General features: G+C 55.4%; 1 protein-coding gene across 1 annotated transcript; it reads left to right on the top strand.

Moving 5' to 3' along the window:
- The first annotated feature begins 840 nt into the window (after positions 1-840).
- Positions 841-12,699, top strand: LOC111944774 (uncharacterized). Its single transcript, XM_086871267.1, has 17 exons — positions 841-1,082; positions 1,236-1,521; positions 2,170-2,329; positions 2,689-2,787; positions 3,262-3,363; positions 3,776-3,822; positions 4,330-4,516; positions 4,887-4,971; positions 5,768-6,830; positions 6,909-6,952; positions 7,047-7,111; positions 7,296-7,375; positions 7,448-8,538; positions 8,617-8,660; positions 8,750-8,794; positions 9,664-9,707; positions 11,048-12,699. The coding sequence occupies exons 1-7, from the start codon at positions 841-843 to the stop codon at positions 4,360-4,362; spliced, it is 969 nt and encodes a 322-aa protein (XP_086727393.1). The 3' UTR covers positions 4,363-4,516; positions 4,887-4,971; positions 5,768-6,830; positions 6,909-6,952; positions 7,047-7,111; positions 7,296-7,375; positions 7,448-8,538; positions 8,617-8,660; positions 8,750-8,794; positions 9,664-9,707; positions 11,048-12,699.
- The last annotated feature ends 3,921 nt before the right edge of the window (positions 12,700-16,620 follow it).

The raw sequence follows: 16,620 nt of genomic DNA, 5'->3' as shown, positions 1-16,620 counted from the left end.
TACTGGTGGCACATCAGGGACACGCGGGGGCACTCGGGTGACGTCTCCTGTGACATCACCGCGGCCCAAGGGTGTCACCGGGGCGACGGTGGCCTCGGGCGGGCTACACGGAGACATCCCCCCCCAGCGTGGGCGGGAGCCGCGGGGACAGCGCCGAGACAACTTGGGGACAACGGGGACTGGATGGCAGCGCCACCGAGCCGCCCCCTCCCCCTGCTCATCCTCCTGCTCCTCCTGCCCGGGGAGGGGCCCGCAGGTGTGGGGGACAGGGGGAACATGGGGAGGGACACGGGGAGGGGTCCCAGTGGAGGAGTCCCACGTGGGTGGGGGAGTTTTTAGGGGTTCTCGCGTGTCACGGAGGGGACAGGAGGGTCCCAGGGGGGTCACTGGGAGACCGGGGCACGGGGGTGGGTCCTGGATGTCCGGGGTGGGGAGGCGTCCGGGTGACCTCGGGGGAACACCCAGAGGTGTCACCGTCCCCCAGGACCCCCCCCGGGCTGGCCGTGGGGTGACCCCGCCCCCCCCCCGGGACTCCCGAGCCCCCCGAGGCCGCGCTGCAGCGGGGACCGGCCCGGGGTAAGTGCGGGTACTGGGAGGGAACTGGGTGAATTGGGAGGAATAACTGGGAGCTCAGGGGGGTTACTGGAAGGCACTGGGGGGATCTGGGAACACTGGGATGTACTGGAGGGGAACTGCGAGTAGTAACTGAGGGTGACTGGGAGTGGGCGGAAGGGGGCACTGGGGGTGACTGGAAGGGTCACGGGGGAGCACTAGGGGTTACTGGGTTGAAAATGGGAGCACTGGGAGGCGACACTGGGAGGGGATACTGGGATCACTGGGATGGTGACTGTGAGCGCTGGGAGGTCACTGGTGGCACTGGGAGCGGACCCCGCGCTGACGCCGCTGCCGCAGCCCCGGTGCTCACCCCGGCCCCCTCGGCTCCGCCTGGACGTCGCCCCCTCCCCCGAATTCCGCCCGGCTCCGGGACCGCGCGCGGTGCCCGCGGGCGGACGCGTGTTCCTGCAGGTGAGTGGACACGGGAGGCGACACCGGAGACGGCGGGGGGCGCGTGTCTCCCCTAGGTGAGGGGGGGACAGGTGAGGGGATACCGGCGGGACATCGGACCCCGGGGGACCTTGTGGGGGACACGGGGAGCACGGTGGAGGCACCGAGGGGTGTCCCAATTTCCATCACCCCCGTGTGACCCACGTGACCCCTGTCTCGTGTTCCCCCAGGTGTCGCTGTCCCGCGCCCCCCCCGGGCTGGGTTTCTCTCTCCGCCGCTGTTTCGTGTCCCCGCGCTCGTCCCCGGGCCCCTCCCGGGGTCCCCCCCCAGTGCCGCGGCCGCTCGTGGTGCTGCGGGGGGGCTGCGGGGCGGGCAGGGGGCGGGGGGAAGGCCCGGGGGGGCCGCGGCGGCGGCTCCGGGGCTCGTTCGTGCTCCCGGCCCGGTTCCCGGAGCCGCTGCAGTTCCTGCATTGCCGCCTGCGCCTCTGCCGCCACCGGGGCGACACCGGGACACCGGGTGGGCTTCCCGCGGTACCGACCTCATGAACAATGGGATAACAATGGGATAACGGGAATGCGATAACGGGAATGGGATAATGGGGACACCGGGAATGGGGATAATGAGAACGGGGGATAAGAACAATGAGAACAATGGGATAAAAATGGGATAAAGGGAATACAGAGGAAATGGGAGACACTAGGAACGGGGGACAGTAGGCCCCGGAGCAACCCTGAACCAGGAGTGGGACACGCTGGGGACACACACCGGGAATAGGGGACAGCGGCAGCGGGGCCATGGCGGCACCGCGGGCGGGGGGACACCGGGATCGCGGGGACACTGGGAATAGGAGTAGGCACGGGGGATCGGGAGCACAGGGATGCTGACGGGAACCGGGGCCGGGGTTGACACGGGAGGAGGACACCGGGAACGGTGAGGGGATACGCTAAGGACCCATATAGGGAATAGCGAATAGGAGGAGGACCGGGACCGGAGACACCGTAACTCGGGAAGGGACGAGGGCAACGGGATCCGTGACCAGGGGGGCACGGGAGTGGCCCTGGGAACAGGGACACGGAGACAGGGGGACACAGGGGTGGCACGGGGGACACCGGGAGCCTATGGGGGGGGTCGCCCCCGGTCCCCGTTAACTCCGTCCCCCCTCAGTGCCGGGCCGAAGCCTGTACCCGCAGAAGAGGCGAAGCCTCCGGTTCAGGCCCCGCCCCTCGGTCCCGTCCCCGCGATGGCCCCGCCCCCGGGCGCGCGCTGCGCACCGTGACCCGCCCGATCGTGGTGACGCTGGGGACACCCGCCACCCCCGCGCCCGGTACGGGACCCCCGAGCGGCGACACTCCCGGACCCCAAACTCCGCTCCAACCCCAGGAGCGCCGGCCCGAGGCCCAACTTCCAATCCCAAGACTCCTTCACTGGGACCACCACCCCCGGACGGGGATCCACCCCTCAAGCTCCCCAGGGACCCCCAACTAAGACACCCCTGGAGACCCCCCCTAACGCTGGACCCCCTGACAGAGACCTCCTCCCTCCCCGAGACCCCCCGTGCCAACCGGGACCTCCCCGGGAAGCCCCAGAACGGATCTTCCCCATAACCGGGACCCCCAAACCCCATCCCACTCCCCCCCCCCGCGGGCAGAAGTGATCCCCCAGTAGCCTCCTCTTCCCCTCCAGGCGCCCCTCCTGGGCTTCCCCTGCTGCCGTTCCCACCGCCCCCACCTCTCCTGCGCCCCCCGCCGCCCCCCCGGGAGCAGCCCCGGGCACCCCTCGCGGGTGAGTGACGGGAATGGGGGGGTCACTGGGACCCCCGGGATTGGGGAGTTTGGGGAATCCAGGACCCCTGATTTTACTTTTGGGGGGGGGGGTCCCGGAACCCTGTTTTTTTTCTGGGGGAGTTTAGAATGGCGGATCCTTAGCTCTTTTTGGTGGGGAGGAGGGTCCGGAACTCCTGGGTCGCTTTTGGGGGTGGATCTTGGGGGGATCCCGGACCCCTTGGGGAGGGGGGGGTGCTGGGGGGGGGGGTGTGGCTCCCAAACTGCTCAGTCCCTTTCCGGGGAGGGACTTTGGACGGGCGTCCCGAATCCCTGGGTTCTTCCGGGGGAAGATGGTTTGGGGAGCAGGGAGGGTCTCGGGGTTCTGGTTTCCCTTTTGGTGGAATTTGGAGGTGTTTAGGGGAGAATTTTAGGGGGTCCCGGCCCCTACATCTGGGGGGGGTCAGGATTTTGGGGGGCTGACCCTGGTCCCCAGCCCCTTCTGTGCCCCCCGGGGCCGTGGCCGCCGTTTCTTTCGGTGCCTTCGTGGTGGGGGCGGCGCTCGCGGGGGGCCTTTGGCTCGTGCACGGCCGGACATGTGAGTGACCCCCCCCAAAATCATCTATGTCCCCCCCAGAATAATCCCCTCAAAATAATCCCCCTCCCCAAATAATACCCCTCCCCATAAATATCCCCTTATCCCCCAAAATACCTGCCAAGTTCATCTCCCCCAAATAATCCCCATCCCAAAATAACTCCCCCAAACAATCCCCGTCCCCAAAGTAACCCCCTCTCCAAAATAATCCCCACCCCCAAAATCCCTAACCTCATCCCTGAGTCCTCCCTGTTCTCCCAGAACCCCACCAAGGCTGGGACCCCCCCAACCCCCTTAATCCCCCCAATTCACCCCCCCATTTCCCTTTAACCGCTTCTGCCCCCCCGAGACCCTCCCCCCCTCCCCCATTTGGGGTGGGACGCGCCCCCCGATCTCTGCCCCTCCCCTCCCGCAGCCCTCCGGCCTCCCCCAGCGCTGCCCTCCAGCCCGGGGAGGGGCCAGGTACTGGGGATACTGGGAGCACTGGGGGGCAGCTGGGAGGGACATGGGGGATTTGGGGAGTATGGAAGGGGGAATTGGAGGGGCAGGGGTAACTCTCCTTTGGAATTGGAGGGGAGAACTGGGAGCATCGGGGGACACTGACAGGGACCCAGGGAATACTGCAGCACTAGGGGGGAACTGGGAGGAGATACTGCGGGATACTTTGAGTACTGGAGGGGAGCTGAGGGGAACTGGGAGGGACATAGGGGTATTGGGGGTGGGTCACTGGAAAGGGATTCTGTGGGTGCTGGGGGGAACTGGTCATGCTGAGGATACTGGGAGTGGCACATGGGAAACTGGGAACACTGGGGAGGACTGAGAGCCCGGGGAGTGACAGGGACCTGGGGGTTTTGGGACCCCATTGGGTCGGGCTGGGGTGTGTGGGAGGGGTCTGGGCTGGGTTAGGGTATCACTGTCACTATCACTGTCCCCGTCACTGTCACTGTCCCCATCACTGTCGGGTGACAGGTGATGATTGGCAGCTCTGAGCGCTTAGGCTGAAAAATTCCTGTGGGAAAAGGAAATTCCGGCAGTGGAAGATGGAGGCCACAGCTCATCCAGCCCATCGCTCACCTGCTCAGGCCCCCATGGCAGGGAAGAGCCACAGCCTGGGGAAATTCGCATGCGAGGAAGGAGACAGAACTAGCAAACTGGGGTATTAATTAATAAAAAGTTCTGCCTTCTGTAACCAACGATGAGCTGACGCCTTCAGTCATTAAAATGTCCTGATGGTGCAAAGCTTTGCTGATGGGGGAGCAGGGGAGCAGCCTTTGGAGGAACCCCCAGCTGCTGCTGTGCCGAGCCGAAGTGGGAATTGGGGAAAAAAATGAGAATTGGGGGAAAAAACAGGAATTGGGGAAAAAAAAATTGGGTTAAAAATTAGGAAAGAGACAAAATTGGGGCAGATTTGGGGAAAAATGGTCCAAAAAAGGTAAAAGATTTGTTCAGATTTGGGTAAAAAAGTGCCATCTGTTTAAATGGAGTTAGCTGTCCCATTTGCTCATTTTAAGTGTTACCTTTTCCAGCATTTCAAGGGTTTAAAGCTGCATTTCAGGGCACTTCTACCCACACCCCGGCACCAAATATTTCCAACGGGAGCAGGCCCAGCGGGTATGTAACGGTAATGCCACCTGGGAGTCCGTTCTTTTTCTTATTTTCATTTATAATGTAGAGAGCCCTGATTAAAGGTCCCTATGAGACACCATTCATATCAATACTATTCTTCTCCACCCTCATTAATCACAGGTGGAGTGCTACTTAGCAATCACTAAAAAATAATTATGCAAGTCCATAAATTATCCAACTTAGCTGGCAAGACTGCTGAAACACAAAGTTTTTCTTCTTACCTTTATTTTTTCCTTTGCTCCATTGCTCTGAGTAATTCTAGCAAAAAAGAAAACACTGCTTTTTCCCAAAGAGTTTTCTTCTATGCAGAGCTCCTTACCTCAAATTTAACTCAGAGGAGCCAAACAGCTACAGTCCCTCTGAGGGCTTTTATACCCGCTGGGATTTGCCGCCTCCCCTTTCCCAGGCATCGTGGGAAAAAGAGGCGGGCCCAATTAGGGGTATATTAACCCCAGGCTGTGCTAAGGGGCATTATTCCTTCTAGAGGAATCAGCTTGGGTAAAGAGCTCCTCTCTCATTTCAGTGAAGAGGCTCTTTCACCTTACTTCAGCCTGCTAAAAGCAGGCATCTTTTGGGCATTTGAAGCAGCAGAAGTTTTGAAGACACCTTGAAGAAAACAATATTGAATACAGGGAGTATTTAAGTTAATGATTCTGGGCTGGGGGTTCAGGGGCGATAAGATGCTTTTATAATGACTCTTCTTCATGGCTTTTTTTTTAGGAGGATTGCAATTTCCAGAAGTTCTAGATCACGTCAAGTGCGATGTTTCTGATTCTCTCAGCAGATTCATCGTAACACAAAGGGAACCGCCCCCACAGCAGCTTTCCTTAGCAGCAGATCGGCCTCTCGCACGGATTCGCTTCGGAGAGATAAGTCGAGGGCTGTGGTCACAGAGGGGATCAAAACAGGGTGGTGGGGTAGGATTCACACCGGTTAGGGGTTTTGAGTCATGCGGAGGGGAAGGTTTGAGAAATGGCCTCTGGGGCCACAGTGAGGGAAAGGCTCACTTTAGCTAACAATGCTGAGGTGGGCAGGGCAGAGCAGTCCCAGGGTGGGTTGTCACTTGTCTCTCGTGCTTTCGTATCTTCTGTGCATCTCATGTAAAGCGTCTCTTGCCTTAGCCCTCCCAGGAGCTTATGAGAAAGACCAGGTCCTTCCGTTCATCTCCCATCTTTGCGTTCCTCGGCCCGACGCCGGCGAAACTTCGATTCGGGAGCTCGGACACGCATCAGAATCGCATCTGTCTTTAGAAGCATGTGATCGGATGTTTTTTTAGGTCTTGTTCTCAGCTGTGTTGACAGCTATGTGCAGCAATGTTTCTTTACAGTGGATAAGGACTTGTGCCGATTCAAAGGCAGGCAGAGGCTTCCAGCCACAGGATTCTCAGGCATCCGTCTCTGCGGTTCTTGGAAAATAGTTGTTCTGTTAGCATCTTTTTCCTCCAGGGTCATCCGAGCCCAGCAGGCTCGCCTCGGGTCCCTCCTCGGTCATCTCGTTCAGCATTCTCTCGGTCCTCGTGAGGACTTTTTTGTCTCAGAGTTTTCTCTCCCTGTCATGTCCCCACGTGTCACGGGTGTCTGGGGGTATTTGGTCCAGAGCTGCTCTGCCCTGCCGCCCAGCCCGGTTGTAGGTGTTTAAGGACAAGTCCCGGGCACTTGTAATCGGAGACTTGTAGTACGGGCTGTGGTTGGAGTCTAGGTGGTATTCTTACGTTGGCAGCAGGTGTCTGGAGCTGTGAAGTTACCCTGCAGCACTTTGACTCTTTTCCTAACTTTCTTTCAGATGCAGATAGATTGACCTCGTGGCAGAACACCTGTCCCAGATGAGGGAGTCCCCCTGAGAAGGTCGGTCACGGTTTTACTTTGCAGCGGGGCTGGAACCGGTCACTGTGTTACAGCTCTGCTCTTTGTATTTATTTCTAGGAAGTAAAGCCGGAAAGCAGCGGGTAAGGCGAAGCAGGTGGAAGGTGAGCCTCGGTTGGTGGAGAGAAGCAGTTGTTCTTGCTGGGGTCTCAGTTTCTGGTGCAACTCCAAGCATCCCTGCTTGTTTGTGTGTTTTAGGCTGCCTCCTGATGCTGTGCTGAGGCCCCTCACTGACCTGCCAAGAGACCCGGTTTGGTTCTCTGGTGAGCCCCAGTAAATATTACCGGAGTCTGTGACGAAGCCTCGACCTCGTCCACGTGTCGGTGCGGTCCCGGTACCCTTTAGGCGCGGCCGAGGAGTCGTGGCGAGTCGGGGGAGTCGGAAGGAGCGGCGAGGGCGCGCTCAACTTTCAGTGACGCTACATCGCCTCCTCTCCGTTTATCCTAGGCGTACACTGCGACGACGGCGTCTGCCTCGGAGCGTGGCCGAAGTGTGCGGCCGGAGGACCCGGGAGTTCCTAAGAGACGGTGAGTAGGAGTTGGGTTTTGGTGAATATGCCACTAAGATTGTGCACTTATATTTGGTTTTCTTTATCATAGGTGATGATACTTGTCTGAGACAACAGCCCGGTGAGAGAAGAACTTCCCAGACAGCGAGGTGGCTTTGTTTGGCCCCCGACCGGCCTCTTGCTGTGACTCACATCTTCAGCCCTCTGAGAGATAAGTGGGGCCCGCAGAGGGGATCAAAGCGGGGTGGCGGGTCGGGACTGAGATCAATTTGGGTTTTTGAGTGAGCTTTGGGGATGGGGAAGTTCTGGAAATGACCCCATAGGCCCCAGTGAAGGGAAGCCTCACTTTGGTTTGCAATGCTGAGGCGAACAGGGCAGAGCAGTCGCAGGGTGTGTTGTCACTTGTGTCTTGTGCCTTCTGTGTCTTCTGTGCATCTCGTGTAACATCTCTATTGCCTTAGCCCTCCCAGGGGCTTATGAGAAACCCCAGGGTCCTTCCGTTCATCTCCCATCTTTGCGTTCCTCGGCCCGGCGCAGCTTCGATTCGGGAGGTCGGACACATGTCAGAATCGCATCTGTCTTCAGAAGCACATGATCTTTTTAGGTCTCGTTCTTAGCTGTGTTGACAGCTATGTGCAGCAGTGTTTCTTTACAGTGGATAAGGACTTGTGCCGATTCAAAGGCAGGCAGAGGCTTCCAGCCACAGGATTCTCAGGCATCCGTCTCTGCGGTTCTTGGAAAATAGTTGTTCTGTTAGCATCTTTTTCCTCCAGGGTCATCCGAGCCCAGCAGGCTCGCCTCGGGTCCCTCCTCGGTCATCTCGTTCAGCATTCTCTCGGTCCTCGTGAGGACTTTCTTGTCTCAGAGAGTTTTCTCTCCCTGTCACATCCCCTCGTCTCACGTGTCACAGGTGTCTGGGGGTATTTGGTCCGGAGCTGCTCTGCCCTGCCGCCCAGCCCGGTTGTAGGTGTTTAAGGACAAGTCCCGGGCACTTGTAATCGGAGATTTGTAATGCGGGCTGTAGTTGGAGTCTAGGTGGTATTCTTACGTTGGCAGCAGGTGTCTGGAGCTGTGAAGTTACCCTGCAGCACTTTGACTTTTTTCCTAACTTTCTTTCAGATGCAGACGGTTTGACCTCGTGGCAGAGCAGCTATCCCAGATGATGGGGGTCCCCCTGAGAAGGTCAGTCACGGTTTTACTTTGCAGCGGGGCTGGAACCGGTCACTGTGTTACAGCTCTGCTCTTTGTCTTTATTTCTAGGAAGTAAAGCTGGAAAGCAGCAGAGAAGGTGAAGCATTGCGAAGGTGAGCCTCGGTTGGTGGAGAGAAGCAGTTGTTCTTGCTGGGGTCTCAGTTTCTGCTATAACTTTAATCCCTTGTTTTTTTTATTTTAGGTGGTCTACTTGCAAGATATCCCAGCCAAGGATACTGGAGGACAGGTGGGTGCAAGCTCTGTGTGTGTTTTGGTGTTTAAGTCCCTGGTTTGCTGCTAGTCTTTAGTTCTCTAAGATAGAATGAAAGAACCACATCACAAATCCCACCTTGGGGATCCTGACACACATTGGTGTCACGGACAGGATTCTGAGAGACAGAAGGGGTTGCAGGTTTATTGTGCAGTCATTATCAAAGGAAAGACGTTTCGCCTCAGCCGCCCCTAGCCTGCCACGCCGGTGAGCAGTGTCTAGAAAGCAAGGGAGGTGACTCGAATTTTTTAAAAATAGCACATGCCTCAGGGCAAAGCACCCCACACTCGTTTGAGGGCTCTGTCTTCAGAACTTTACAGGGGATCTTTGAGTATGAGAAGTGGGACTGAGAGGTTTTTCTGTTTAAAGTCCCTGGTTTGCTGCTAATCTTTAGTTCTCTAAGATAGAATGAAAGAACCACATCACAAATCCCACCTTGGGGATCCTGACACACATTGGTGTCACGGACAGGATTCTGAGAGACAGAAGGGGTTGCAGGTTTATCGTGCAGTCATTATCAAAGGAAAGACGTTTCGCCTCAGCCGCCCCTAGCCTGCCACGCTGGTGAGCAGTGTCTAGAAAGCAAGGGAGGTGACTCGAATTTGTTAAAAACAGCACATGCCTCAGGGCAAAGCACCCCACACTCGTTTGAGGGCTCTGTCTTCAGAACTTTACAGGGGATCTTTGAGTACGAGAGGTGGGACTGAGTGGTTTTTCTTCTGTTTCAGTCCCTGGTTGGCTGACAAGCTTTTGTAGTCCAAGATGGAATAAAGGAACCACATTGGGAATTCCACCTTGTGCATTGTGACAGTAACTCAGTGCTTTTTTCTTTTCTGTCTTTGCAGGATTCGGCGTTGCCCCGAGCACGGCAAGGAGCAGAGATGAGCAGGTGAGTTGGCATTTTGAAGCTAAGTTAGAGGACAGGGCTGTAGTGGGATGGGCTCCTCTGAAGCCAAGGGAGAGGGTTTCTTTGCAAGCTCGCCAGAGCTTTTGCCGGGCAGGGCAGTTCCAATCCATCTTCTCGTTGTCTCGTGTTTCACGTCATCGGCCATCTCAGCCTCTCGACGTCATCGTGGATTTTTTCGCCTGAGGAACCGGCCTTCGCATCCACAGCTATCGCCGCGTTCACCCGGCAGACATCGCCTGCGACTGCCTTGTACCGTGCCTGCCTCTGTAAAACTAACTGCATTGTGCCTGCCTCTGTAAAACTAACTGCATTGTGCCTGCCTCTGTAACTTAACTTAACTGCATTGTGCCTGCCTCTGTAAAACTAACTGCACTGTGCCTGCCTCTGTAACTTAACTGCATTGTGCCTGCCTCTGTAAAACTAACTGCATTGTGCCTGCCTCTGTAAAACTAACTGCATTGTGCCTGCCTCTGTAAAACTAACTGCATTGTGCCTGCCTCTGTAAAACTAACTGCATTGTGCCTGCCTCTGTAAAACTAACTGCATTGTGCCTGCCTCTGTAACTTAACTTAACTGCATTGTGCCTGCCTCTGTAAAACTAACTGCACTGTGCCTGCCTCTGTAACTTAACTGCATTGTGCCTGCCTCTGTAAAACTAACTGCACTGTGCCTGCCTCTGTAACTTAACTGCATTGTGCCTGCCTCTGTAAAACTAACTGCACTGTGCCTGCCTCTGTAACTTAACTTAACTGCACTGTGCCTGCCTCTGTAACTTAACTGCATTGTGCCTGCCTCTGTACAACTAACTGCACTGTGCCTGCCTCTGTACAACTAACTGCACTGTGCCTGCCTCTGTAAAACTAACTGCACTGTGCCTGCCTCTGTAACTTAACTGCACTGTGCCTGCCTCTGTAACTTAACTTAACTTTAACTGCACTGTGCCTGCCTCTGTAACTTAACTTAACTTTAACTGCACTGTGCCTGCCTCTGTAACTTAACTTAACTTTAACTGCACTGTGCCTGCCTCTGTAACTTAACTTTAACTGCACTGTGCCTGCCTCTGTAACTTAACTTAACTGCACTGTGCCTGCCTCTGTAACTTAACTTAACTTTAACTGCACTGTGCCTGCCTCTGTAACTTAACTGCATTGGTTTGGAGCTGCCCTGCCCTGGCACAGAGTTAGAGTTAGGTGGAACAATTATAAAAGGTTACAGTTCCTCTTTTCTATGAGGTTTTTGTGTAGAAAATATGTGGGCCTAGAGGGTGGCTGAGTCATAGCTACCATAGAATTCCTCACTGACCACCTTGTGTTGTCTTGCAGGTCTCTGATGCCTATTTTCTGAGGATCTACCGTTTGATGTTGAGAAGCAGCAGTGAGAAGATATCTCAGGGCATTTTGTTCAGCAGAGTGTTTCAAATAAGGGTTGCGGTCACTGTGCGAGTTAGTCTCCTGCTGCGTGTCAGAGTGTGTCTGTCTGTGAGAGTCGGTGGGTCTGGGTCTGCTTGTGTGCATGTGTGTTGAGTGGTTCTAACCTTGTATGTATGGCTTTTGCTTTCTAGGACTTGCAATTCACTTTTAAATTTAGAATAAAAAATCCCCAGCTGGGGGGGTTTTTTTTTTTTCCCTCCCAGCTGGGGTTTTTTTTCCTCGGTCCCGGCCGGTCTGCGAGGCGACAGTCATCGCCAAAGTTTGGGCACGGACCGGCCCCGGACCGAGGTTTTCGTCAGGCAGGCTGAATTTGAGGCCCCCCGGGAACCGAGTTCCCGTGGGGTAGGAGGGGGGTGTGTGTTTGTGTCGAGTGGTTCTAACCTGGTATGTATGGCTTTTGCTTTCCAGGACTTGCAATTCACTTTTAAATTTAGAATAAAAAATCCCCAGCTGGGGGGGTTTTTTTTTTTCCCTCCCAGCTGGGGTTTTTTTTCCTCGGTCCCGGCCGGTCTGCGAGGCGACAGTCATCGCCAAAGTTTGGGCACGGACCGGCCCCGGACCGAGGTTTTCGTCAGGCAGGCTGATTTTGAGGCCCCCCGGGAACCGAGTTCCCGTGGGGTAGGAGGGGGGTGTGTGTTTGTGTCGAGTGGTTCTAACCTGGTATGTATGGCTTTTGCTTTCCAGGACTTGCAATTCACTTTTAAATTTAGAATAAAAAATCCCCAGCTGGGGGGGTTTTTTTTTTTTCCCTCCCAGCTGGGGTTTTTTTTCCTCGGTCCCGGCCGGTCTGCGAGGCGACAGTCATCGCCAAAGTTTGGGCACGGACCGGCCCCGGACCGAGGTTTTCGTCAGGCAGGCTGATTTTGAGGCCCCCCGGGAACCGAGTTCCCGTGGGGTGGGGGGGTGTGTGTTTGTGTCGAGTGGTTCTAACCTGGTATGTATGGCTTTTGCTTTCCAGGACTTGCAATTCACTTTTAAATTTAGAATAAAAAATCCCCAGCTGGGGGGGTTTTTTTTTTTTCCCTCCCAGCTGGGGTTTTTTTTCCTCGGTCCCGGCCGGTCTGCGAGGCGACAGTCATCGCCAAAGTTTGGGCACGGACCGGCCCCGGACCGAGGTTTTCGTCAGGCAGGCTGATTTTCAGGGTCCCGGGAACCACGTTCCCGAGGACCAACGACAGCAGGATTATAATGGGGCGGTGGAGAGGAGTGTGAAGGTGAGTATGTGTGCGAGCTGAAGCCGGCTTCTGTGGCGAATGAGTATTGTGTTTTCTGTGTGCTCCTTGTGGTTTGGCATAGCAGTAATAATGAAACAGCATGTATTGACCTTTCCAGAACTGTAGAAATAGTTATATTCTGTTAATATGTATTTGGCTTGTATTGTTCTGTATTTGCATTTGCTGCTGTGTTTCACTGTATTACTCTGTATGTGAATTAGGAATTTTTCAGTGTGTACATGGATTGTATTGTAATGCATTTGTCTCCAGTTTCTCTGTGTTTTGCTGTAGTGTAAATAAATTCATTAAATAAAGGTGAATAAACCTTCATCCCCCTCCCCCCTCTCCCCCCGGCTCTTGTGTTTTTGGTGTGGTGTAGTCATTATTTTCATTCTATTTCTTGCTTTTCAATCTCTTTCTAACTTTCTCTAAGTCTCTGTCACTGTTGCTCACTTTATTTTTCTGTTTCTTTTCTCTCCAACTCTGTTTCCTTTCCCTCTAGCTCCGAGTTAGACAGAAAGCAACTGGACTTGCTTCCTTTCCACCGTAACTCCGAGTTACGGTGAACAGGAATTGTCTAAGTTTCCTTTCTCTCTGCCTCTGAGTTAGAAAGAAAAGAAATAGAGTTAGTTTCTCTCTACTCTCCCTCGGTTTCTTTTCTCTCCAACTCGGTTTCCTTTCCCTCTAGCTCCGAGTTAGACAGAAAGCAACTGGACTTGCTTCCTTTCCACTGTAACTCCGAGTTACGGTGAACAGGAATTGTCTAAGTTTCCTTTCTCTCTGCCTCTGAGTTAGATGGAAAGGAAGTAGAGTTGGTTTCTCTCCACTGTCCCTCTCTTTCTTTTCACTTTGACTCTGTTTCCCTTTTCTCTGTACCTCTGACTTGGACTTAGTTTCTTTTTGCTCCCCCTCTGTTTCCCTTTTCTCTGTGACTCTGACTTGGACTTTGACTTGGACTTAGTTTCTTTTTGCTCCCCCTCTGTTTCCCCTTTTCTCTGTGACTCTGACTTGGACTTAGTTTCTTTTTGCTCCCCCTCTGTTTCCCTTTTCTCTGTGACTCTGACTTGGACTTTGACTTGGACTTAGTTTCTTTTTGCTCCCCCTCTGTTTCCCTTTTCTCTGTGACTCTGACTTGGACTTTGACTTGGACTTAGTTTCTTTTTGCTCCCCCTCTGTTTCCCCTTTTCTCTGTGACTCTGACTTGGACTTAGTTTCTTTTTGCTCCCCCTCTGTTTCCCTTTTCTCTGTGACTCTGACTTGGACTTTGACTTGGACTTAGTTTCTTTTTGCTCCCCCTCTGTTTCCCTTTTCTCTGTGACTCTGACTTGGACTTTGACTTGGACTTAGTTTCTTTTTGCTCCCCCTCTGTTTCCCTTTCCTCTGTGCCTCTGACTTTGTTTCTCTTCACTCTCTCTATTTTCTTTCCCTCAAACTTTAACTCATTTCTCTTCTCTCTAACTTCTTGTTTTGCTTTCTAGCTTAAACTTTAAACTTAGAAAAAGCAGCAGTAGAACCTTTTGTGCTCCCGGGGAGTAAAAAAACAATTTAAATAAAAATTATAAAATACATACCACTTACTCCCCGGGAGCACAAAACCTTCTACTGCTGCACCAGACTTATTATTTTTATTCTTTTTCTTTATAGTATATATACTATATACAGTGGGGCTCCAACCCCTCCCACCTACAATATACCTAGTACCCACACCTATCCCACCCTCACTCACACCTGGCACACCACTGACCCTCCCCTAGCACTCACCCAAGCCCTGCACCCACCCCTCTATGCACCCCCCATCCACAAGCACCCACCCCTCTATGCACCCCCCATCCACAAGCACCCACCCCCCCTATGCACCCCATGCGCCCAAGCACCCACCCTCACTACACACCCACCAGCCCCTAGCCCCCACCCCTCCTGCACACCCCCCATCCCCTAGCCCCCACCCCTCCTGCACACCCCCCATCCCCAAGCACCCACCCAGCCCCAAGCACCCACCCCCCTATGCACCCCCCCCATCTCCTAGCACCCACCCACCCCAAGCACCCACCCCTATACACACCCCTCCATCCCATACCCCCACCCCTGAAGCACACCCCAGCCCCAAACACCTCGCGCTCCATCACAACCCTGCCCCAAACACAGCCCCCCACCCCAGGACCGCCACGCCCAGCACTCCAGCAACAAGGAGAGCCCCCCTAATCAACACAACAGCCACCAAAACACCACCCCTCAACCCCAGCAGAGCCCCCGAGCTGCCCATCACGCCACACCACACCCCGGCGCCGCTCCGCCCCTCGGGACCGCCCCAGAACCGTCGATCACGCCGCCCCACCCCCGGCACCGCCTCCCGGCACCGCCCCCGCGCCGTCCGTCACGCGGCCCCGCCCCTCGGGACCGCCCCGCGCGTGTCCGTCACCGAGCCCCGCCCCCCGGCACCGCCCCCGAGCCGCCCATCACGCCGCCCCGCCCCTCGACACCGCCCCGCGCCCGTCCATCACTCCGCCCCGCCCCCTGGCACCGCCTCCCACCCGTCCGTCACGGCGCCCCGCCCCGATGACATCAGACGGCCGCCATTTTATGAAAAATATCAACACTATGATTTTTAATAAAATACATACAAAAACACGATAAAACGACACGGTAACACAAGCACCACACCCCGCACACACGCCGCCGACCCCGCCACGCCAAAAAACCCGTCCCGAAGCCGCAGAAAAAGTCGCGATCACGGTCGCCCCCCCCAAGCCCCACACCGCCGCGGGACCGCCCCGAGCCGACCCGGAACGACCCTCCGGCGCGCGCCAGCGCGCCGGAGGGTCGTTCCGGGCCGGCCCGGGGCGCTCCCGCGGCGGCGCGGCGCCGGTAAAACTCCCGGCACGGGCGCCGCCATCTTGACCGGAAGCGCGTCACCGGCACCCCGGCACCCGCCCGGAAGCCCCCACGGCGCATGCGCGGCGCCATTTTGTCCCGGAAAAAAATCAAATCGAGAATCCCAAATCCCGGCGCCGAGAAGCGCGAGAAAAACGGCACCGAATGCCGCGCGGCAGCGCAGCATTCGGCGCCGTTTTTCTCGCGCTTCTCGGCGCCCCGTTTCAAAGCCACACACAAGCACGACACTACAATTATGCATAACCACATGGGCGCGGCCATTTTGAACCGGAAATATAGAGCGCGGCCATGTTTATCCCGGAAATATAGGGCGCGGCCATTTTGAACCGGAAATATAGGGCGCAGCCATGTTTTTGCCGGAAATACAGGGCGCGGCCATTTTAAACCGGAAATACATGGGGGCGGCCATGTTTTTGCCGGAAATACAGGGCGCGGCCATTTTGAACCGGAAATACATGGGGGCGGCCATGTTTTTGCCGGAAATACAGGGCGCGGCCATTTTGAACCGGAAATATAGGGCGCAGCCATGTTTTTGCCGGAAATACAGGGCGCGGCCATTTTAAACCGGAAATACATGGGGGCGGCCATGTTTTTGCCGGAAATACAGGGCGCGGCCATTTTGAACCGGAAATATAGGGCGCAGCCATGTTTTTGCCGGAAATACAGGGCGCGGCCATTTTAAACCGGAAATACATGGGGGCGGCCATGTTTTTGCCGGAAATACAGGGCGCGGCCATTTTAAACCGGAAATACATGGGGGCGGCCATGTTTTTGCCGGAAATACAGGGCGCGGCCATTTTAAACCGGAAATACATGGGGGCGGCCATGTTTTGGGTTAGGGTTAGGGTTAGGGTTAGGGTTAGGGTTAGGGTTAGGGTTAGGGTTAGGGTTAGGGTTAGGGTTAGGGTTAGGGTTAGGGTTAGGGTTAGGGTTAGGGTTAGGGTTAGGGTTAGGGTTAGGGTTAGGGTGGGTTAGGGTTAGGGTTAGGGTTAGGGTTAGGGTTAGGGTTAGGGTTAGGGTTAGGGTTAGGGTTAGGGTTAGGGTTAGGGTTAGGGTTAGGGTTAGGGTTAGGGTTAGGGTTAGGGTTAGGGTTAGGGTTAGGGTTAGGGTTAGGGTTAGGGTTAGGGTTAGGGTTAGGGTTAGGGTTAGGGTTAGGGTTAGGGTTAGGGTTAGGGTTAGGGTTATGGTTAGGGTTAGGGTTAGGGTTAGGGTTAGGGTTAGGGTTAGGGTTAGGGTTAGGGTTAGGGTTAGGGTTAGGGTTAGGGTTAGGGTTAGGGTTAGGGTTAGGGTTAGGGTTAGGGTTAGGGTTAGGGTTAGGGTTTGGGTTAGGGTTAGGGTTAGGGTTAGGGTTAGGGTTAG

Source organism: Cyanistes caeruleus, chromosome 35, assembly GCF_971803275.1.
Source record: "Cyanistes caeruleus chromosome 35, bCyaCae1.hap1.1, whole genome shotgun sequence".
Lineage (NCBI taxonomy): Eukaryota > Metazoa > Chordata > Aves > Passeriformes > Paridae > Cyanistes > Cyanistes caeruleus.
This window is presented reverse-complemented; position numbering and strand designations above follow the sequence as displayed.

Excerpts from the sequence above, each read along its gene's own strand:
- LOC111944774 (XM_086871267.1), top strand. The coding sequence starts at position 841 with ATGGTGACTGTGAGCGCTGGGAGGTCACTGGTGGCACTGGGAGCGGAC. Across the intron at positions 2,330-2,688 it reads ACCCGCCACCCCCGCGCCCG|GCGCCCCTCCTGGGCTTCCC; the intron begins GTACGGGACCCC and ends CTTCCCCTCCAG. Across the intron at positions 2,788-3,261 it reads GCCCCGGGCACCCCTCGCGG|CCCCTTCTGTGCCCCCCGGG; the intron begins GTGAGTGACGGG and ends CCTGGTCCCCAG.